Consider the following 24804-nt stretch of genomic DNA (forward strand, 5'->3'; position numbering starts at 1 on the left):
CGAAAATAAGTAAAAAACTGTCTTCTTGAGTAAAAGTCTTCTAAATAAAAAAGCATCCAGGTGGAGAGTCTGTTTTAGCATGACAAAATTAAGACTGGTATTTCAAATAAACTGTTAAAAATCATTTGAAACTTCACTCCTGTTACCTGTGCAAACACTTTTGTTATGATGGACAAGTGATACATGCTTGTGCCTTAATAACTGTACTTCCAACACACGGCAGAAGGCAGACAGCTCTTCTGTCTGCGCAACTACGCTTTACTGCAATTTTGCAAACCTACTTTAAGAACTACCCACTTCTCAGACGTTAGTTCAGTTGAGACATTGCTTTCGACATCCCCTCGTGCCAATTAAATAATGAATCCTTTCAACAGCAATTTATAAAATATTAAAAACTTAAGTTTCACTTTTACCTTAAAGTTATCACAAAAAACAAACTAATTTGCAAAAGAAGAAGGTCATAACCGCCTGAAAAGGAAACACAGCTTTGCTAAGACTTAAGAATTGGGGGAAAGAGGGCACAATTAAAGCCTTATACTAATAATATTAATAGACTTGCACTCTTTGTTCAACTCAAAACTAATACAAATGCAAATTTTCAGGAGGGAAGACTTACTACATAAATTAGTTTCAACAGAGGATCTCTAAGACCTTGCACCTACTGGTCCTATATACCCTGAAGGAGCTGAAAGCCTTTGTGAAGAAGTAAGCTGATTTTCTATTTTAAAATTCTTTTTTGGAATCATTAAAGCAATACAAGAAGGAGATGTCTCATGCAATACTATGAAGGAGGCAAAGAGATCCGTTCTACCATGGGATCAGCTAAGTCACACTCCCAAGAAACTTTTTTAAGCAGCAACTCACTTCACGAATCTCGCTAGCTGCTTCCTCTGCATTGCTTCTCTCCGTGATAGTCACACGATCACCAGTACTGTAGCACGTAAAAAACCTCGCACACCTTAAATTATTTATTTTCACAATATACAAGTATGGCAGAGCACCCTGCTCTTCCCATTTTACAGACAGGAACGTGTTATGAGGGAAAACTTAACCACAAAATATTCTAGTTGAAAAACCATTTTCAAAGTATTTTCGCAGTCTTACTCTTTTCTTTAACTCTCCTTTTGCCTGTTAACTTTAGTATTTGATTAAGTATCTCTCTGGTATAGAGCCTAGTCCCAAAAAGTTACAGTGCATGCGTAGCTGCTCCTCATACAGTTTTCTGGCTAAGGTATGCAGTTGTACACGGTTCGGAGATTGCATTTATCGTAACGATAGGCCTTTCAGATAAGGATGTGTGAAAATATATTAATAAACACAAAATGATTACAAAATGCACTTAGGTAGAGAAAATGAGTTTGCAGTTGTACTTGCAAAATAAAATCTACTTAGTGACTCAGTCTCCTACAAACACGTTCAGATCCCTCTTCCCCCTCTGTACCCGCAGAAGAGGGAATTACACTTGAAACAGCCAAGGCAAAAGAGACAGCTACCACCAAGCGTGTGCGATAACTCTCATCCTAATTTTAACAAATTCAGTATTGTATGCTTTTTCACTGTTGATATTTGTGTATCAAATACAATTCCTTAAAAATATATTCCTTGCAGTAAATAGCTTAGAAAGAACATTACGCATTTTGGAAAAGGCTACTCAAGCGAATGTCCACCCTTTCCAAGAAGCACAAAGATACAGCTCAGACTTTTGGGGCATTTCAAAAGTATCAGCCTTTAAACCAACCAACCACCTACGTGTCAAATGGGGCAGTCAGCCCCTTTAGTTAAGCTGTTTCGAAGAAAAAGCGTAAGATTCTCCCCTGACAAACGCTTTGCATTTGCATTTCCTACTGGATGAAATACTATTTCCAAAAAGTAATCCACCCTTGAGAAGACAGAGCTCCTTCCACGCGCAATCAGGGTCCTGCTCCCCTTACAGAACTCCTTCGAGAGCCGCCTCGTCCTCCGTCGGACACAGCAGCAATCACCTCTTGCACGCAGCATTTATTCCTCAGTCGATTCCTATCAGCATCGTCCACAGCTTTTTTCAGTGTATAACGCACCCTCCAAAGTCCAAATCAAAGCGAGGTGGCGATAGTTTTCGTACAAAGTGCTCCCATCTGTGCTTTCAGCTCTCAAAGGTAGTCTCAATATACATAAACGTCTAGCTTGAGACCAATTTTCCTCAGGCTTTTATTTTACATTCACAACAAATGTGATGCTCAGCTGTTTCTTAACACCACGAGTGTCTCAGTCATTGCCTGTGTATCTAAATATCGTTCAAGAGCCATCTAGGTTGCTCTGCCTCTGGAGCACCAGCTCGTGATGCTGCTTTCGGACGGGAGCGCGCCGGTTTGCTCCGTTAGGTAAGGACACCGGGCAGCTCCACACCGCCCTTTATTTTAAAACGCTGTACAAGCAGTAAGTAATCTGCCCAGCGCCCTGCGAGGGAGGTAAGTATTACTCTCTCCTATTTTACAGATGAAGAAACAGACAGTTTAAGCGATTTGCCCCGGGCCACACAGCACGTCAGCGCAGAGCTGGGATTACGGCGACGCTCCGTCCCCGCGTCCCCGGCCAGCACGCCACATCGCTCGCGCCTGCCCTGCCAGCGATAGCTGGGGCTGCCGGGTGGCCGACGGAGACCTTCCCGTGGCCAGGCCCTCGGAGAAGAAGGGGGCTCCTGGAAAAGGGTTCGTGCATGGAACTGTAGAGGAAGCTGAGGGTTTCACGTATTAAACTTGCCACCGCGCATCTGCAAAGCCTCCAACATCATTCACTCAATTTTAAAACGTACCGTATCTAGCGAGAAACGATTCACTTTGCAAACTACAGGGGGTTTTTATTCAGAGACCCCCAGAAAAATATCGGTAGAGAGGCTCCATAGTCTCCTCCTCTTACTACCCTGTGGTTTAAGCTTCTTAGAGCCTTTTAAGACGGATTGAACCAGAGGCTGTTGTCCAACTTTGTCACATCCAATAATCTGAGAAAAGTCTGACATGGCTTTCAGGTGAACCCGAGTAGTTCCTATTTACATGTCTCAGCTAAACCGCTTGGAAAGACAGCTCAGCGCCAGAGCCGAGCCAGAGTCTCAACGACTGTTTTCCAGGATGGCCAAAAGGAAAAGGTATTTGAATGGGAAATTCAGGGTACGTAGATTTGCTCTGTGCAGCAGCCTTTGGAAATTTACAGCCAGCAAGATTTCTTTACCTTTAGATCATTCCTTCCCAGCTCCCCTGTTAGTCTGAAAGGACTTGCCTGGGTTTCCTTTAGCCCGTGATTAGCCATTTTTAAGACGCAGCCCTCTGCTTGCTACATATACACGGGCAGAGGAAAAAAATAATTGGGGAACACATTTCATATTGTTGAAATGAAGTCCACCGAAGCCAGATTTTACAAGACATGACAACATACTAATGCCAAACTGACACAAATTCTCATCTATGCGTTTTGGCTTTAATGGGTTAATTAGCTTGGCTGGATACAAATTTTAATTATCTGAGTTTGACATTAATGTCCTTGGAGTGTTGTCTATAAGGATTCAGGGAATCATAGACATTATTTTAGTTACTTCTGGAAACTGTGTGTTACACTGGGATTTAAATAGTAAGAACAGACAAGAATAGTGAGAACAGGTTGATCTATTTTGAAAAGTCAGGCTGTGAAACAGGACAAGCCGAGATGAAGCCTGGTCTACCTCGCTAAGTTCAGTTTGCGTTCGAGGGAGCCTCGTGAATATAACATTGAAGAGAAAGACTGGAAAGTTCAGAAGGAATCTCCCTCCAGGACAGATGACTGGACAGAAATCTTAAAGTATTTTGTAGAATTCTGTGTGTGACTGAGGTTTAGCGTTAAGATCTCTTCATCACCTAACAGAGTTTCCCAAGTAGAAGGTAACCAGTCTTAAGACGGTGATATATACACAGAGTGTTTATACAAGCCAGGGAACAACCACCTACCTCAGTTACTGACAGCGGCTCAGTTCCTCCAGAGGGAGAACCCCCCACATGCCCCTGAAGGCAGCGCCGCGGCGGTTCCCACTCCCCGGCGTGGAAACATTGCCCTGACAGCACCCCGTGGCAGGTGCAGAAGGGAAGTTACACGCGGGAACCACAGGATAGGATTTTGCATGCAAAACCCGCGCTCGGCAATTTCTAGCACAATTATGATTGACCCCTGAACAAAACAAGAATACCTATCACACCGGCTGTTAATGGAGTATATTAACATTACTGAGGCTGGAGGTAAAGTACCACGCAATCTAATGCACATACTCCACTTCTGAATTCTTCAGAGATGGAACGCATTTCCTTGCAAAAGTACAGCACTACAGTACAACTACAAGTACTATCAATGGGTTGAGTTACGGCACGCTATTTTAAGAGCTTTACTTATTTTCTTGCTTTTAAGGGTCTGCAAAACTAGACCAATAATCTGAGGATTTTTAACTGTATTTCAATAAATATATATCTGCAACAAAGTATTTTTAGCCAATAATTATCCAGCTACCACAGGTTACTTGAAACAAAGAAGATCTACAGTTCTGCAGAAAGTGGTGTCTACTACAGCTTTTCAAAACACCCTTCCATTTTATTCTATTCTTTTCTCTTCATTTTTCTGGAGATGCATTTGATTTAAGATTCAAAAGAGAATCCTGATTGCTTTTTGTGTATATGGATTTAAGCTCTCTTTGTGCTCGCAACAACATAAATAAATTCATTCCTTGTAACAGCAACTGCACTAGTTCTTTAAAACGCAATGCAACCCTTTGTGCAGCAGTTCTGCACCTTGCAAAGACAACCTTCATTCTGTTTTCCATGTTTCCTTGGTGTCAAAACCAAAGTAATTTGGATTTTCGTCTGTAAAAATGTGCATAGGTAATTTGGCTTTAAGAACACTAAGTAAATGCAACGCATTTCTCTTTTAGGTTCACAAACCTATGTAATTGCTAGAATTATATGAATACATTTAAATTCCTCCTAAATGAAGGGGGGTAGTGTTCAGACAATTCCTCTATTGCCTAGAAATAATAACAAAAAGGTAGGGGCTTCTTTGAATCACAATATCTAACTTAGAGAAAGGAGTCTATTCTCCTTACTTTCTTCCACTGTGTTCTGGTTAAAATACCTGGACTGGGGTCCTGTGAGAAACCAAACACCTCCTGGGAACCACAGAGCAAATTTAGAGCACTTAGCACTCCACCGAATCAGCTCCTAACTTAACAAGGGTAAGGAAGGAACTGATGGAGGTTATCAAACTAAAAAGTGATAATCGCAAAAAAAGGTAAAAAAATGTTCAAAAGCACAGTGAAAAAAATTCTCCAGCATACAGAAAAACGGCTTTTTTTTTTTTTAAAGAAAAGCAACAGCTAGATTTCTTTGTAACCTTGCCTGCATTTTTTGTTCTTTTCCCCCCAAAAAGTGAGTAGGCAAGTTTGTGTTACATCCTTTAGAATATAAAGGAAGTTATTTTCACCCTTGGATGAAACACTAAAATCTCTAAAGGCCTCACCCATTCACAGATGGGAAATGGAAAGCCTTCCTATCGTGTATTTTGGAGACAATATCCTTTTTTCTGGAAATGCTGATAAGGAACAAATTCAAACTGGTCCTGATCCGCCTGGATCATCTTCTTTATTAAAAACAATGGTATCTTTTAAACCCTGTATACTAAGCTATCGGTCAATTTTGATTGACACAAATATTTGTACTAAAGGTTACATACTGCAATTTACAATTGGGTACTATCACAATACTGTATGTTAATGTAATCAGTATTTTCATTTCATGAATTCATTTGCAGCATGACACTGCAAGGGTATTCTTACATATACCGAAGACACAATTGCTAAGTAGTTCAAAAATTCTCCTTTAAGTGTTTTTTTTTTTTTTTTATCTGATAAATTTTTAACACAATAAAACCACTCCTAGTTCTGTGTGCGTGTTTTAATTTCCCACCTTTTAAAGTGTTTAGACACTTGGAATACCCAGCATACTGAACTAATCCACAAATATTTACAAGAAAAATCTATTTAATTTCTTTCTATAGTAACTACCACAGGGACTATTGTAATGAAAAATTCCCCATCTTAAAGAATTAATGCGATTACTGATATAGAGAAAAAATGTAATTTATATCATCACAAACACGTAAAAGATATAATCCCATATCCACAAAAAGAATCTTTATTCCCTCTTTGAATTCTGAGACAATACAGTCTTGCCTTGAGGAGAACAGAAATATTATGAAGTACCTTAAGCAAGATAATTGTAAGAGAAAAAACTACAATTGCATTATTGTTGTGCTAAACTGTGACATACTTAAAAAGCTAATTTCTTTTATTATAATGGAATTTGGTGTGCATATCCTTTAATCTACTTCACTATTTTTCTTCACAGTTTTACACACAAACATATGTGTAAAGTGTTTCCCATTATCTGTACTACCTGGTTTAACAAACTGCAACAAATTTAAAACAATTAAAAATATACTTGGCAATTCCATAAACTTCACTAGATTTACTTTTTTTTAACAGTTTTGGAACTAACTAAACATCTAGGATGTCACAAAAATGTGCAGCAAATGAAAGATCTACTGCACCTCAAATATTATTCAAGAAGACACGATCAATATTTTATGAAAAAATAACATTTGACATGAGTGACTGTCCCAAATTTTACTAAATACGTTTCAACCAATCACAAAGCTGAACAGTTTGCATCTAAATCAAAAGCTACGCAAACAAAAATGTATCCCCAAAATAGGGCTTTCTACAGCTATGTCAGTTAGAGGGCGTTTACTTTGAAAATTCAGCACAGTCACCCTTCAATTATTCCTTTCGATTAAATAAATTTTAACCAAGAAATTAATCTGCTGTGGCCAGGCATTTCTCTGTTCCACAGAAGCAAATGTTTTTCCACTCCTTCTCCTTTAAAAAGCAAATTTAACAAAACTACTAAGACGAAAATGATGACCTAATTAGTACTAAGTAATATTTAAAGCTTTTATATATAGTACACTCTTATTGCTATCCCTAACTTCCAAGGCTTTATCCTCGCTGATATTGTTTGATTTATCCGGCGCTATTACTGCTTAAGCACGCAAATTCCTATTGTTCATTCTTGTCTGCATCCAACGTACACAGAAGGAATCAAACTGTAAAGAAAATTTTCTGTGAACCTTGATCAAACTAACTGTCAGTGCGGCGGCGTGCTCAAAGGCAACCAGGGCCAGCCCTGGTGACCAGAGAGAGGTCTTCAATGGGCAGACCCACGCGAAACGAGTCACAGGCAAGAAAGCAAGCTCCCCAGAACCAGCATGACACGAAACTCAAAAATGAGCGAGCTATAGGAATCTCTTACCCTTTTCTACCTAAGAGCCAGTCCCGCTAGAAAACTTAAACCCTGAACAGATGCCCTCCCATTCCTCACCACTCAGGAGAGTGGGATACAAGAGATGGCAAGCAAGGAAAATGTGTGTCTTGTATTTATTTCCTTGTAACGCTTACTTTCTGTTAAAGCACTAAATCATTAGTGCTATACTAATTAAGTTCATTTCAGTTATCTGAACAGATTTGACCAGCTAGTTATGAAAAAATACCCATCTAAATTAAGTAGACTCATACTGGATAAAAAAAAAATGTAGGTCACTGAAGAAACAAGCCATCAACAAATATTGCCAGCTTTCTGTTCGGGAAGCAATTTCAGCATGAGCCTTTCTTTGCTCTGTCCAGACCCCAATTCCTATACATCAAAGCCTTTAAGCACACACTGGCCTTAAGCACATGCTTAAAAAAAGCTTTGCTGTGTTAGGGCCTTCTGAGTGGCACACAGGACGTTGGGGACTGCTTGCACCGTAATCCCCTGCAGTAAGCATGACCTCTTTTCCAGCGTCTCTGACCTACTCACGAAATTTACGTCCAAAACAAAAAGATTAGGTACTAAAAATCAAATCACGCTGTGTCAATGTAATGATAACACCCAATATACATCACCCTGTAAACTCTGAAGCCCCAACACGCCAGTGGAATCAGAAGTCATCATACCTATGAAAATAACTACAGCGCAATACACAAGAGACTTAAAACTAACACTTGTGAAACATCAGCCTTTCATGTTTGTGCCACAAGTGGCCAATTGGTGTTATATAGCAATGGCCTACCGGACTTTCAGGTACCTAACTTTTTTTCTAAATAGAATAAAGAAATCAAATCCCCAAATTGCCCTCATTTAGTGGGAAAATGGTTGAAAGCGTTTAAGTCAGTTGTATTTTTTAAAGGAGAAATGTGTATCTATGAAAGAAATATTTTTTTTTCAGAATCGTGTGTACTAATATGGGTTTTATAATCCAAAACTGGTAATAGTCCTTTAAATAAAAAGTTTTTAGTTAATATCAGTGTTTTGGAGCCTCCCACTGGCAGCCATCACACAGCTGAAGTGAACGACCAGCTGAATGGAGGGTTCATATCCAGGCATCAATGACTATTTTGCTTTAAAAGAAAGGAATATTTCTGAGTTCGTATTTTAAATGCAATTTAAAAGATCATAAAGGAAAGAATCTAGCATTTATTGTGTGTCTCCCAGCAGACTACTTAATGTTCAAACATCTACTATGCAAAGGTCAAATGATTTCACTGAATGTAATGGTGACAAAAATATTCTGCTGCACTGAAAAAAATATCAGACGATCAAGGAAAAGGATATGGGCCTGAGATCTTGCAAGAGTCACAATAAATAATGTAGATTCAGTTCAGTAAGAAAGAAAATTGCAAAGTTGTGTCAGGAGAACCAGATTAAGAAAGATAATAGGTAAAATACAAATTACATACTTTTGGTAATGTTCTTCATAAAGGAATACTTTAAAGTAATACAGCAAATGCATTTTTATTAAAAAAAACTTTTCTTACACAAACATTGCTTGCATAGAATTGAAAAAAATGTATTCAGATGGGGAACCTCTGAGGTATTCTGTTGCAGGCAGCAACATGGATAGCTGAACATATAAACAAAAATCCAATGTAAATAGTTGTGCCAGTTGTAACATACACAGGGTAAAGCTGCAGTGAGCACTCATTCAGGAATGAGACAGATTATAGGTAAAACCAATAAGAAAAAAATTTACTCAAACGCTTATCTGAAGCAAACAGCAAAGGCTAATAGGTACCAATTTATTTTCCATTTTATTGTGCTTCTCCTTCCTTGACATTTACATCAAATATTTTAGGCTCTCATTCTTTCTAACATAAAGAGGTTCCAAAGTGTGCTGTGCACACCACTTGCTGGTGGTCCTGGCTCTTCAAAGTCAAGACCCCACCACCAAGTAAAAAGAGCTGGAAACAAACGGAGCTTGCCTATCTGCCCCTGTGACCTCCTGCTACGGAAGACCCATTTGGTGGTCACCAACGACACTTGATGTGGGGAGATCCAGCAGATCTCTCCACACTGACAGATAGGAACATGGAGGGAGGAGCAGAAATGCAGCTGGGCAGCAAGCAAGGAAAAAAAACAACAAGCAAGAGTAAAGCATCTGTAGGGGGAGAAGAAAGCTGGAAAATTATATGGTCAGAGGAAAAAAAAAACAAAAAACAAAAAACAAAACAGAGGGCAAGGCAGCAAAGAAATGAGAGACAAGACAAGGGAACAGGATATAGGGAATAAGGAAACTAAGAGCAAAAGTACAATTGGATGTCCACTTTCTGGAAGAGAATAGACCATTTCTCACATTAAAGAAAAGTAAAACGGGGGATTTAGATTGTTTCGGTTTTTATTTTTTTACTTTTGTGTATAATAAACAAATGAATAAATCTTGACTGGTCTTGTTTTCTAACATCTTACATCAAAACACGAATTTTGGTAACTTACACTGATGTATCATTAAAAAAAACCTCTGGCTAGATGTTTAAAAAAAATTAGACATACCCAATAAAATACCAAGGAAAGATGAAAAATAAAGTGCTAAAGTGGTATTACATCTGAATGAGACTTCTGTTTGCGAGCTCACAAAAAAAAGAACAGTGTAGATGCTACTGATTTCATACATCAATACAAAGATACACAATTTTGACTATTAAATCATGTTCAGAAACATACATACGTTTTTTTCTGTGCTCAACCAGCGCAACAGCCTGCTTTGCTGAGCATTTTGAAAACCAGTTGTCCCCAAGCAGAACAGTAACCTCATTGGTGTGGACAAGTTTTCCCGGCATGAAGGCAAGAGGACCAAAAGGTACCTGTCATAGGCACAGAAGAAACAGCTGAAAATCACTACTGAAAATAAAACCTAGACAGTCATTCATGTCTTACTTTTTCTGAAAAAGTAAAACACAGAGTTAAAGAAATAAAAATTCTATAGCAGTAATTTAACAACTAACCCTTCATAAATATTCAAATGACCAGATCTATTCTAATTTAGTATTGCACTAACAGAAATCAGAAAAGCAGTATTTAACTTGAGAACTTGTTTTGTGACATAAAACTATAGTATAGCTGAATGCTCAAATGGGAAAAAAACCTCAGTTCACATGTAAGCCTTGACAATAAAAATATTATCATTTAGGTGAGTTACGTATTTGTTATACACAAACAACATTCATGTCCCAATAAAAGCAAGTTTAGCTTTGCCAAAATTTTTGAAATACTTAAATAGGTACGGTCAACTCAACAGATGAGTTGCTCTTCTGTATCTGCATTGCTAATAGCAAGTACCTAGAAACCTCGGTGGAAGTTTGTGGGGTTAGGAGCGGGACCGCAGACCGTGCTCAGTCTCACTTTGCTCTACGGTTCACCAGTGTGCAGACCTCACCGAGGAACGCCCGTCCTCCACTGCCGCTCCAGGCACAGGAACAGCACATGGAACCAGAATGCTCAGGACAGGAGTACGTGTGTGATAAACACACTGTATAACTTTAAGAGGTGCTCCTTAAAACGTGTAACCCTGATTCTAGCACAGATTACGATGGACGGGACATTATTTTTATGATTTAACGCATCTTCCACAGCCCACACGTTACAGACGGCGCTTGGGCAGGCCGTACTGCTGAGGAGGAGCCTTGGCCACCCTCACCCCTGCCTGCTGCGCCAGCCGCCCGCGCTCTTACCCTCGCACCTACCGCCGCCTGCTTCGGGCTTCAATCGCAAAGAAATTAGGAGACCAGAATCAAATGGAAGTCAAAATGGAGATGGCAAAAAGCTAAGAACTGCAGCCAGCTCCAGTTTTCTCTTGAAAGAGAGAGGATTCTGTTTCCTTGGATCTGCTTCTGTTGCTCGGAGTGGACCCGCTTCCTTGGAAAGCGATCCTCCCTAGCTTAGGTACCCAGGAGGGCACCAAGGATTGAAACAGTTCTGCCGCAGGCAGGATCCTGACATTAAGACTATGCAGAATGTGCTTTTCCTACCCACGTACCCTTCCTGACTTGGTTTTCAAGTAGCAGACTGCACCATTTGCCTGTTCACTCTTCCCCCAAAACGATGAAAGCAAAATCGAAAACATATGAAAATATTTGGCTAACAGGGTAGGAACTATTTATATACATTTAAAATAACAGATGTGAGTTGACATTGCTGCTTTAACGAAGAATAAGCCCTATCTAGCTTTTTTAAAAATAGGGCTTTTCCTATGCTTCGAAACAACGCGATCTTTTTGCTTTCCATCAAGTGGCCACACGCGTACACGTGGTAAAGGGACTACACGCAGAAAATCCCGAGCAGAATCACTGGCGCAGGAAAGGGAAATGCTCTCTTCTCCCTCACGGTGAGCCTACTCCAACGCCACCTTACCAACTACTCCATTCTACACGCTGAGCCAGGCTGCCAAGGAAAAAAGCAGTCAGGGGCTTTGTGCTGAAACTAGCCCTTCAGTTACTCACGGTACCACTTCCCGCCCCTCAAAGATATATCTTGAATTGGACCTGAGAAGGGGGGCAGGAAAAAAAGACAGAGGGAAAAGACAATCTGGTCAAAATTCTGGTGAGCGCACACCAACAGGGTAAAGTTTACGCAGGGAGCTGTGCCGTTGTTAGAGAAGATTCAAAGCACCAGAAAAGATCGCTATGTCAATGGGAAGATCGGTGAAACAAAAATCAGCGGCACGTTTTTATGTAAAAATCAATGTTCTAGGGTTTATTTCCATGAATCAGGAAATACTACGGCCACTTTCTTCTCAGGAAATGACTAAGTACCGTAATTCAGTCATAATTATAGTTTTCTATACAATAGATTTACATATCAAACATGTCAGGTTTTGTGTTAGCATTTATGTCATCAGTTCTCAGTTGTCAGTAACGTTGTAATTTATAATGGATTTCAAAGAAAAGAGAAAGAAACAAAAGCAAAGGTTTAACTATTATCATAACAAATGTAACGTCATGAAGTACTACATGGCAACCTGGATAACACCTCACCGCAGGTGCCCACACCTCAGTTACTAAAAATTTTAGCCCATTTTCTTGTGTGAACTCTATCTACAGCGTACATACCATGATATCGTAGGACAGCTTATCGGGCAACGTACGGAGTCGCTCCTGAAGAGCCTCATAATCGCTCTCCACCTTCTTCCTGTTGACACATCCAAGTTGATTCAATTTCATATTTAAAGTAAAGAGTTAATGTTTTTCTGCTAGTAATTCAACAACACACAAAAAGTACAGAAAAATAAACTATTTTACTCTTACACACATATAGTTGATAGATGAGTAACTTCTTTGTAAAAGACTTGGGATGACAAACGTAATAGCTAGATTATTTTAGAATAACATGTATTAAAATAGAGACATGATTATTTTAGATTGTGCACGTCTCTTTCTGAATTTGAATTTTTTATGGTGCAAAGAATCAGTTCTTTCACTAGGATTTGGCATACCTCACTCCATGTTCACATTCAACAGTTATACCACCATCAATATTTAGAACAATAACTGAAAATCCAGTTTATACTTTATAAGAGGCAAATTCTTCAAAGTATCACTCGTAATAAAGAATTCATGACCTTGGTTTCAGCTGACATAAATGGGCCAAATTTTAATTAATTCCGATTTTCACGTGAACTTAGCGGACTCCTGAGAGATGGCTCGACCACCAGGATTATGTTGCATCTTCAAATCCCTGACAAAGGACAATACAGGTGAGGAACATCCCTTCTGCTGCTCCTCTATCCAAAATGTAAATCAGGCTCACGCCACATGTTGCTACCCAAGGCAGAAATGGCTTGGTGAACTCAGATAAATTGTTCCCTGGACAGACACCGGGCTCTTCCAAGGACTTTGCAAGATACAGCGTTTCAATTGCTATGGGGATCTTCCTTTGTGTGCAAAACAGGCAACTATGCTCCCTCTACAAAAGCCTTCTTTTTTGTGAAGACACTTTGAAATACTTAAATTCGGCCAGGAATTCTTTTAATGGACGACTGCCATTCTGAAGATGGTCAGAAATTAGCTCCTGCATGAAGTAGCTGGCATATAAATGTCAGGTTTGATGATATTGTTTACTTGTACTTCAAAACAGTGAACACATATATGGTAGTAAACTCTGCAATAAAAGGCAACTGAGAGCATGGAGCAGCACACTTAACAACGCTGACCCAAGATGCAAATTACAGGTTTTCTGAGGATGATTCAGGAAAGCAATCTATAAATGTGCTGAAAAATGAATGTCATAGTTGATAACACAACTCTCAAAATATTATCATTGATTTTCTTAGATTCATAAGCAGAGTGAAATCTTCTTCCGCATTCGTTATGAAAAATTATCTGATACTCCTATGTTTTGACTCATTTGCTTCCATAGTTGAACTTTGCTGTAATCACCCTACTTTATACCTGCAGCACTCCATATTTTAAGTTGCTGAACTGGTCCTGAAAAAAGAATTTAGGTTCTTACACCACTTGGACAGTAAAACCGTATTCCATGTAACTGATTTACAAAAGATGCTTGGTGCTGCCTTGGTTTGACAGCAGGCTTCTCCCAGACATTTTAGCAAGTTTCTCTGTCCACTGCCCACATCAATGTGAAAATATAATTCACTTCCTTCAAAGAGGAAGGCCAAACTCATGAATCTTAACAGAACTCGCTGCTGTGTTTTGGGCGGGGAAGCAATCTAATAACAACTTGGTGTCAATAATAACAACCAGCTACTTAATGGTATTTACAGAATCCGGAATCTGTATTTGAGAAATGGACACCAATCACTCCAACTCCTCGCTGAAAAACAACCCCAATCCCCAAGCTGAAGGCCTTGCCCATGTCTCTAATGTAACGAGAAGACACCATGGGAAGAGAACGGCATGAAAATCCCCCCACTCGCAGCAGGATTAAACATTCCCATCATTTCATGGCTGAAAGTCACTCAACATTTCTTCATTAATCTCAGAAGAAGATACTGCCTTTAAGGTCTGACTGCAGCCCGCTACTGAATAATCTGATTAGGGTAGAGCAGAAATCACTTGCTACAAAAGCTATTTTGCTTTACAGAGCAAAGCGTGTCTCTTTTTCGAGTGGGATTGCTGCCCTTTGCCTGATCAAACCTCCACCATAGGAATCTCTAAAAGTACGGCCACATCCTGAACTGGACCATCAAGATAAAGAAAATTAAAATCAATCCTTTAATGAATTGCCCTGAAACAGCACTATTTAAGGAAGGAAGCTGACCTCCCTCTTGCCCTATGGCTGACGGTGACAGGAGCTGTGGGGTGTGCCGGCCCTACGCTCAGTCCCCAAAGGCAATGAAGAACGAACGCCAACGGGGAGGATGACTACTGGTTCTCCAGCTACGAACGCATCCCTCGAAGGGGAAACGCACACCTAGATGTTTAATCCCATACCACAGCCATTACTGGACTCACGGCTTTAGAAATACACTTCAAAAAGTGTACTAAAAATGAAAAAGAAAATAATGTAATGGAAATATATTGAAGCTGAGCATTTTAAAATCCTATTGTTATTCACCCAATTCTATTTAACATTCTTCTGTGTCACTGACTGCTTAAAAGGTCTTATATGAACAAATTACTCAGTTGAAACAAGAGCACTCAGCTCTTGCACAATCAAGATCTAAATAAGAGTACTAAATTTTAAATAATTTTTAATAAAGATCGTATGGATGCTGTATAAACTGCTTTTCTACATAAAAGAAATCAGTAAGTTAGGTTTTCCTTTTGATATCCTGTGCCCAAAACCCCGAAGTTCATGGGGCCACGGCCAGAGTTTGCTTAAAAGCAGACAGAGGAGCAGGTCCTCCTTCCACAGCCAACCCTCCCACCCCACCCCCCAAACTCCGGGCATTTTTGTAAGAGGAAGTAAGTGCCACAACTTTCCAGACTTTTAAAAATCCGTTCGAATTTCAAGCCTTTCTGTCAATTAGTTTATTTCTGAAAAAATATTGCCTCTTAGTGAAAGAACGTACATGCATAATGTCACACGGCACCAAACTGGTAAGGACAGGGCAAAGCTCCCGAGAAAGTACGTGTGCCGGGGATATTCTGCCTGACTTCACCACAGCAGCACCAGTAGCACTTCAATAATATTTCCCTTATTGAAAATTAATGCAGTCTCTGAATTTTAAACATAAATGAAACATATTAGTTTTAGATTATTTTTGCGAGCCAATAGTCAGAATTTAATATGATGATGTGTATAGATTGCCTTGATTTTTTCCCTCTTATCCAGTGCTTGCAGCCTATGTGCATTTAAACTAAAAACATTTGATACACACTAAATATAAATTATTTGCTTGGAGATCTTTCAGGCATGAAGAAAAAGCCTCTTAAAATAAATTTAAAATATTATATGCTTGATGGTGTATAACCAAAGGTTTAATCTCACCACTAAAGGGGCAGTTGCTGTGATTCTGCAATAACCCTGCAGACAATAATCAAGACAGCTCCTGTTGTTCTCTCAGTAAAATCATGGTAAACACAGCATGGATATATTGTAATTTGATATCGGTAAGATCAACTGTTATATCTCACAGTAACTCATAATATAAGATTTCATTCACCATTAAATGTACATTTTCTTCAGATGCCATACAAAACTATTATTTACTAAGCATGCTTTCTATTAACCATAGATTGCCAACAGAGAAAAAAGTGCCCAGAGATAATTTTTTTACATAACAAACCATTTCTTTCCAAGCATTACAACCCAAGCTTTCTCACATACTTGACTGGGGGAAAAAAACGGGAAAACATTACTTTCGCGTTGTTTTAGCACATCTGGGTGGTGGAGCGCAGAATTTCCTACTTGCTCCATAGGTAAATAGAATGTAACAAGAATAATTAATTCTACCCTGAGAGTACCTTTTCACCAATCAGGGAAATTCAGCATTCATCCCACAAGGTTACTCGGGGCAAAAATGACGAATGAGCTGGGTATTTAAAACAGAACTATGAACACTAAGGTTCAGTGTATCTGTGATTTAAAGTAATGATATCAGTGGAAAATATATACATTTTAAAGAGAGTACACTGCAGTAATTCTGAGTGATCGTGAACTATAATCCCCAAAACATGCTAGTAGGATTTGGCTATCACTAGAATAAACAGCAGTACTTTACTAATATATAACTAGGTTACTCATCAGTATTTTAGGCATGTAATCAAACATTTTTCACTTACCAGTGCTGGATTTTTTCTTGGCAGCTAGTGACCACCTGTCATTAAAACAGATAACTACTCATGAAAAAAAACAAGGCTAAGCACACAGCTGCAATGTCAATGCATCAGAAACTAGAACAGTAGCTTTACAGATTTGGTGGTGTCTCCACATACATTTTTATTTGTCAGCGCAAAGGCATGTGAATGGTAGTTCTTAAGCAGCACACTTTATCACACACTAATGCAGACTGATAACCACAGAAAAAATTACAGCTTTTCAATTCATATTTTGGTACAATACCTGCTCCATAACTATTAGGTGACACACGATATAAGATAAGTAGTAGTTTGTGCAATCTGGAGATCTGTTTTCAGTGTTACAGGTTTGCAGAATAAGAAAACACCATAAATTATAACAAGACATCAATGTAACTTCCATACTCATTCATTAAAAAACAAAAACAAATGAATCCCACAGCACCAAAACCATTTTTTCCTTTATCAGTACATCAACCAATGTTTCCACTGGCCATTTTAATCTGAAAAAGCAAAAATTAATTTTGTGGTGTTTAAATACAAGGGTATTTGACATCAATATGGGCTGCTGGCTTCCCTTCTGGTCTTTATGGGTGTCAGAAAAAAGGAAGTTTTAATCTGAACATTTCATTTATTTCTTTACGCCACAGGCTTTCCCAAGAGATCCAAAATAATTTACAAAATAAAGCATATTGTTAAAATGAAACATTTTTCTCTTTTTTAACTGTATTTTTTTAGACTATGTAGATACAGCAAACAGACAAGATGCTGAAACCTGTGACCTTCTCTGCCATAATTACGTGGAGATTTTGTCTTTCAAAACATATTCTGATCTCTGAATAATGGTTACCAAAAATATAACACAAACAATTTCATTCAATTATATGAAATGCAATGAAGCCATGAGGCAATTAAATATGTCTAGACATCTTCTCAATATAAGCATTTTCTAGATTTTTTGCTTTTTTTTTTTTTTAAACAAATTTCGTTTTTCCTATAGCCAAAATAATGCTAACATTTGAGAGCAATTAATGAGAAAATTTGCAGAGAAAACAATAACATACATTCAAGTACCACTGAAATCACTGGAGCAGATAATTCTTTTTTTTTTTTTTTCCAAACAACAGAAAAAAAGACAATTTTTTTTTTAGTTAGCATATGTGCAGCTATTGCAGAACAGATCTCAGACCCTGCACTTTCTACTCATATAGGAGTAAAAAAAATGGGACTACTTCATGAGCTAATAATTCTTTAAACAGAGTAAAGTACTTAAATGAAAAGGATCAGCTCTACATTTGTGGTTGCGCTATTTCATAATCCATCAGGAATTCCAGCCAGGTAGCTTGTCCCATGTAAGCCAAATTTAAATTTATCATTTGCTTTAAACTCCTCTAAATCAAATGCCAAGCAAATATTTTCCTTAATGTGCAAGCTAACTATTTTAAGGTTACGAGTAAATATACAGACTTCTACAGGACATCAACTCAGAAATCTAATTCATACCATTAAGGTCATTTTAAGAGTAAAGTTTCTGTAAAAGGTGTAAATCATACAGCGCAGACCGTTTGGTAACAACGCTAACGCACAATGGAGTCCGCCACTAACAAGTATAAGAGTCAGAGCCCGTTCTTTCAACTTCCTTCATTCTTTCAGATTTGGTAGTGATTGTGAAGTACACAACATAATTAGGCATACAAAAATGTTTATGAAATCCTTGAAGAAAGTTCCAGTTTAATTGCCCCATTACAGATGAAGCCGGAAAAGGCAGGAAGCTTTCCACTCCCGATACATGACTTTCCCTGCATGAAGTGAGCTAAAAGCACAAAAAGAAAAGCCCTGCAAACCATAAGAGCAGCATGTTCATTAACCTCTACATGATAATCCTTTCGTAGCTGCATATTAACTAGTTACACATTCATAATCATTTACATTATTTAGAGGACCTTCTATGAAAATTTCCAGGCTATATCCATTAGCTAGAATGTTAAAGGTTACAGAAGATAGTCTACTTAATGTTTCCAGGAAGCTTTTTTAATTAGTAAATATGTAAATTGGGCACATATGCTTCCTATGTTTTTAAAAAATAGTCCATCAGTAAAACAGCATAGGGGCATATGCTGTTTCCATCGCCCTTTATCCCCTTTAAAAAAGAAAAAAAAAAGAAAAATCAATAACACCAATCAATTTTAATTTAATTCTTCTTCTTTGATATAATCTCTCTTGAAGGGATACTAAAGGGTGGAACCAACAACAAACCTTTTCGTTTCAGTGACCAGCATAAAATGAGACTTTTTACAGAAGTGCTAAAATATACCACCTTAAAAAAGTTTCAGGCTGCACTTCTGGAACCAAACTCTATTAAAAAAATACAGCGAGAATAAATATTGAAAAACAGATGGGGATCAATTATGCATATGTCCTTTATTAGGTCAGTCACACTGTTTGGATAACAACGGGTTTTATCACAGCAAAGAAACAAATAGATAAATATATAAACAAATCTTTGATTCTTTGCTTTTAATCAAACACGGGAAAATCATTAGTCTATCTTCCACACATAATTTATATCTAGAGTTACAATTAAAGAATGAAAATTCCTTTCAGGGTAAATAAAATAAATGACCTGTTTGTTTGTTCATTTGAGTTCAATTTGTCTGGACACCTAGTGCCACCAACTATGCATTACTTTTAAGACATTGTAGTGGAAGTGGTATCAATAAACTCTGAATTCTCCCTTCTTAGGCTTAAAAAGGCCTGTGAATGGATTATCTGCATACTGAAATATTTATTAAACTACTCTTGCAGCAAACTTAACATTACCTAATCATGGGTCTGGTTATTAAAACAGGATCCTCTGTTGGAAAACACATTCCATACACTTAAAACAAAAAAACAAATGGGCAAATACCTTGTTTCCTTCCTCTCCTCCAACAGCAACTTGTTAAAATGTAGTACTTCTTAAGAGCCATCCCTGGGAGCTCCAGCAGTGGACCCCGGACAGCCCCGGGAGAGCACACCCCTGTGTGTGCTCACCTTCCGGATTAAAAACCAAACCATTACAGCAGCAGGTTACGTGTTGATTCTGTTCTCATTACTACTCCACTGAGCTATTTAAAGGGAAGAGTACGTTGCTGCTTTCAGGGAATGTCTTGTTTCTCGGTTTCACAAGCAGAGTCACAGCAGAGCCAAAGGATCAGCTTTAGACCTGTGATCACCTCCCAAGTGTCCCCCAGTTCCATCATGCCAATCTGAATGGAGGGCAGCGTGCAGGCTAGTGACTCCAAATCACCCCCAAACAACTCATATCATACAGCCAAAGACCTCCTTAGCTGTCTGAAGGCAGAAAATTCCTTCTATCTTCAACACTTTCTTTCCAGTCTGTTTACACTCCACCTTCTCCTGGATCTTCCACCGGAAGAGCTCAAAAACTTTTCCATGAATTAGAGCGTACAGCACTTTGGAAAAGCACTGCACTGATTTTACAGCCTGAGTAACTTAACCGTTAGCACTGGTCAGGAACAGGGCTAGAAACAGAAGCCGGATCTCCTACCTCAACCAGGCACTACAATCACTTACAGTGTCTCCTTGGGAACGAAGACGGTGAGAAGGATGCTGAAGCACACAGCTGATTCTCGCCTGTACGCGCCCATGGGTCTCTAACCTGTTCCTCATTATCCCACCCTCTCCCAGCAGGTCCTCACAAGGGCACCTCTTTCTTCCACCTCATTTTTCCTTACCTGTTGCTTCTGCACAGGCTCCCATTGCTAACAGCTGAATACAATTCTCTGTGGTGCTTTTTATTATCAAGGTGATATACAACGAGTTCTACTCTCTTCTCCAGTCCAAGACTATTTTGTTTTATTTAGGTACTTCTCCAAGGTGGAATGCACGCGTGCGAATGCTTCTCTCTAGTAAGCAGCACTTACTTTGTAGGCACTGCCTACAAAGGTGATGGTTTTAGCCCACCGAGGGTAATTTTCTCCCTCATGTGTTCTAACAGCAGTAAGGCAAGCTGCCAAGTCAGAATTTCATTTATGTCTCAGCTCCTGAAAAATGATAAGCAACTGGTAAGATGCTTATCTTAAAAAAATGATAAGAGCTGGTACTGGCATCACCTGTCCACAGTTTTGGGTACCAATACTAAACCCTGCTGTACCCGAGTCACACAATTATGTTCAAGCCTAAAGAACTAGAGGCTGATATTTTTAATATAAAACGTAATTTCAATTAAAATGATTAAAATAAAAATACCCCATCTGATTAGGAAGAGTTCCGAAATTAATGAGAGGCTATTTCCACACTTGTGGGTACGAACCTGGAACTATGCAGGATGGCACAAAAGCAAAGTTTCCATTTAAAAATTGCAAGTTAGGTATCTAAGAGGCCAAGTAAATGTGTGCTGTTTCTACATGCACACTTGTATATTTTGCTTCAAGACTGTGGCTCACAATCTGGCTGGTCTTCTGAAATTAGAAGCTAGGGACACAGATCTAATCCCAGCTCTGATTCTGTTTCTTCTATATGGCCTTGAGCAAATCACAACCTCTCAGTCTACATTTCTTCATCTGCAAAATGGGGATAATAGTATTAACCTACCCACCTCAGAGTGTTTAATGATGATTAATTAATGTGAGAAAAGCACTCTAAAGATGTAAGAGCACTATATAAGTGATAAAGCATTATTTACCACTTGAAAAGTAATCTGAATAAAATCAGATATGCAAGTAATTTGTTTACATGTAGCAATAATATAATTTGTGACTATTTAATCTTGAATTAGTCTCACTTTAAACATCCCTTTCAATCACATTTCCAGTTACTTAGGGAAAATGACAGTATGGAATACTTTTTGTGGAAGCAGAGCAAGTAATGAGGTGGTAATTAAAGTAAGGGGCTAATAAAGTCTAAAACCAATGATTTGCCTTCAGGACACTGTGCCTGCCATTTGGGACTGCGTAACGATCTCAGTCTCAACCTTGGTTCTGTTGTTCAGAACCTTCCATGATCTACAGTGGAAGTGTATGCTGGTTTTCTGAAATGCAGATCCACGTTTGCAAGGCTCATGATAAATCCGAGATAATTTCCACTACTGACCTAATTCAGACGACTCCAACTCTGCAGTTTTAACTGCTTAACCTTGTACATTCAAGCATTTACTGCAGCTGATACATGCGCAGGAGCTGCCTCCATCTGTAAATGTTTGCAGTACCAAGAGCCACTCTGCCATGCAACTCATGCATGAGATTTCTCTGTCGCACCCCCAAACCCTAAAAGTTTACTGATGAAATAACCAGTTCACAATATGGCTTTACATTACAGAAGAGCACTAATGGGTGGTCAAATATTTAATCATCTCTTGGTAACAGGGATGTAACAAGCCACACGCAAAATAAACATTTAAAATGAATTTTCATTTTTTCCTCTAGGAAACTACACAGTACTTGCCTAAAACACAGCAATCACTGATGGAGAAAGACAGAATTAACATTTGCACAATTGTTTTTCCTAGAGCCCCATTTTCAATCAAAAAATGAAATAAAACTATTAAAAGTTCTTCAGTCTGTTGGCACACTGTATGATCTAATGGAAAAGGAAGAAAGCATTTCTAAGCTCTCATATTCATTTATTAAATCATATTACTCAAAAACACTACATTTCAACAAATTATTAACAGAAATCCCCCTTTGGGTGGAAAGTTTTGCCTTTTGAAGAAATGTGTTTGGGAAGAATACTGAAGAAAAAGAGAGACTGAAAGAAATGTGATTCATGGCAAACATTTCTTTCTAAAGGAAAAAAAATCTTACTTAAAAATATAACCACCATTTTTATCTTTCTCTACAAGAAAACAAGTGAAGATCTACTATTTCTATATTAACTGTGCACACACAACTGGGTCTCTCAGTTTTGCAGAAAAAGTAGTACACAACTAATATTTATCAATAAATAAAAACTAAGTTCTGACAAAAAATTATTTCTGAGAGCTTAAAAATTCTACTTGAAATATCTATGAAGTATAAACCAGACAGAAAACACCTCAAAGAAGAGATTCTTTGCCAGTTGGGAAATTCTGCCCTCTCAAGACTATTTTATGTTGTGACCACTGCCGTGGTTATAGGTCACAGAGACAAATAACTGCGCAGGCGCAGGTAAGCATGGCAGCCCGCCCCCTGGGCCAGCCAGGCAGGCAGTGTCAGCTCACATGGGCCAGCACTCTTCTTCCTTACTTCCACCCATGAGTTCCCAACACCTTTATGCTGTTTTGATGTTTGTCCGTCCTCTTTGGGAGTCATTTCAACTCACAAACCCAGCAAAACCCCCAAAGGCAGCAGGACGTATTCCTCTGAGTGAGGGAGTTTAATTAGCTCTGAACCAATGGAACTGGTGCAAGGAAGGAACAAACTGGAGTAAGGTCTCATCTTTCCCGGTAGGAAGTCAGTATCCATGTTAGGAAACTTCATCCTGAGACAAAGCTAAGGAACTCGTAACTTACTATTTCAGCTTACTTCAGGTAAACATATTCATGTGGCTATGCCATACCCAAGCCAGCTCAGGTACCAAGACAGCAGCAGACAACATCAGCATACAACTCCCACGATCTAACTTACCAAACACCTCAAGCAGGTTTTGCAAGCTTTGGTGTAGTCTATGGTGCAACAATGCTGCCAGCAACACCTGAGTTAACTAGCTTAAAACTGACATGAGCCGTGGCACCTGCCTCACAGACATACCTTCAGGCTGTGGTTCGACATTCAGCCGCAGTCCTGAATAAACTAGTCATCTTCCCTCCCCGTCTCCAGCTACTCCGTTCCACCGTCTTATCCTTCCAACCCTGCCGCAATCTGCTGGCAGACATTTGTGATGCTGCACAATTGACCACACTGGGGAACCACACTAGCTGAAAAATAACCCATGAATTAAAAATAAGCAAAGAAGTCAACAACAAAGTTTGTTTTTAAGCTGGATCCCAACCCAGGTCACTGAGCAGTGTCACAGATGTGCCACTCTAAAATTGCTAGAAGGCAGAAACAAGCAGTCACATAAAACCCCCCTAGGATTAAAAAGTTGTTCACAAAATTAAGGTCATCTCCTTCCTGGACAACTCACGTGATCATCAATGAAATGTCTGAACAAGTGACTGAGACTGTTGCTCACAACTGCTCTAACCTGCCACGAGCATGGCCACGGCTCAAAGGGCCAGTCGAATTTCACCCATCGCTGGCTCTGCACTTCCCTCGTCACGTTCATGCTGGCATTTAACGTGACCATTTTGGCATGCGTTACTGGAGTCCTCTCACCCCACAGCAGTCTGATCACAAGTGTTAGTACAAAAGTGGTGGAGGGATTCACCCTTTTCATGGCAGTGAAATTGCAGCCTGTGCTAACAGATAAGAGGAACCACAGAACCAGCAACTGCACAGCGCAGTCCACCATCCCAATGCCCCACCAGGAAAAAATGAAGTCTTAGTGCAGTTGCTGCTCTGAGGGCCTCAAGATGGCAAGCTCCAAGCTAGCTTATCCATCTGCGAGACTGGAGCTTCAGATTAAAACAAAATACAATTTCACAATCTCAAAGGAGGAAAGAAATACCTGAGGCAAGGGGTACTCAATCTTCAGTCTGAGAAGACAGGTTACAAGTATAACTTCTGAAATGGGGACCTGCAAAGATGCTAGAGATACTATAGACGATTCCCAAACAGTGCCCTGGTCACTGCGTCTACTCACAAAATCTGTAGACAGCAATAGGAGCAGCACGATTTAGTAGCATTTTTGTGGACATAATCTGATTTTGTTACCAATGAGGCAGGACACATACAGACCTGCCCACTCCACAACAAAGGCAACACTCTTTGAACTCTTTTGTGAATAATTTGACTTTAATTACCATTAAAAAAAACTATTTAAGATCTGTTAATTTATTTCACAATTCTTGACTCTACACAAACTAGTGGAGATTTAATTCATTAATAAGAACATAGACAAATATTGACTAGAAAAACTAAAAGTGATGATCAGCTAACACCAGAGGAACAATAAGTATCACACTGAAAGCTTCCAGATAATGACTGAATTAGCCCTTATACTTGAGAGCAGCACATGAGAAAACATTATTGGAACCCACTATTACAAAAAAGCAGTGGACAGGGCAGAGTGGGTGTCATCACAACTGTCTGAAGAGGTACCTTTTAAAA

General features: G+C 39.0%; 1 protein-coding gene across 1 annotated transcript in view; it reads right to left on the reverse strand.

The window, feature by feature from the left end:
• The window catches only part of URI1 (URI1, prefoldin-like chaperone), a 37434-nt gene extending 13553 nt beyond the window's left edge, over positions 1 to 23881 (reverse strand). Inside the window, exons 1-4 of the mRNA XM_009894089.1 lie at positions 23720 to 23881; positions 16601 to 16635; positions 12467 to 12545; positions 10087 to 10222 (exon numbers count right to left, since the gene is read on the reverse strand). Of these exons, the coding sequence (XP_009892391.1) occupies positions 10087 to 10222; positions 12467 to 12545; positions 16601 to 16635; positions 23720 to 23881 (412 nt within the window). The remainder of the gene's footprint in view (positions 1 to 10086; positions 10223 to 12466; positions 12546 to 16600; positions 16636 to 23719) is intronic.
• Between the last annotated feature and the right edge of the window lie 923 nt (positions 23882 to 24804).

Source organism: Charadrius vociferus, unplaced genomic scaffold, assembly GCF_000708025.1.
Source record: "Charadrius vociferus isolate BGI_N301 unplaced genomic scaffold, ASM70802v2 scaffold341, whole genome shotgun sequence".
Taxonomy (NCBI): Eukaryota; Metazoa; Chordata; class Aves; order Charadriiformes; family Charadriidae; genus Charadrius; species Charadrius vociferus.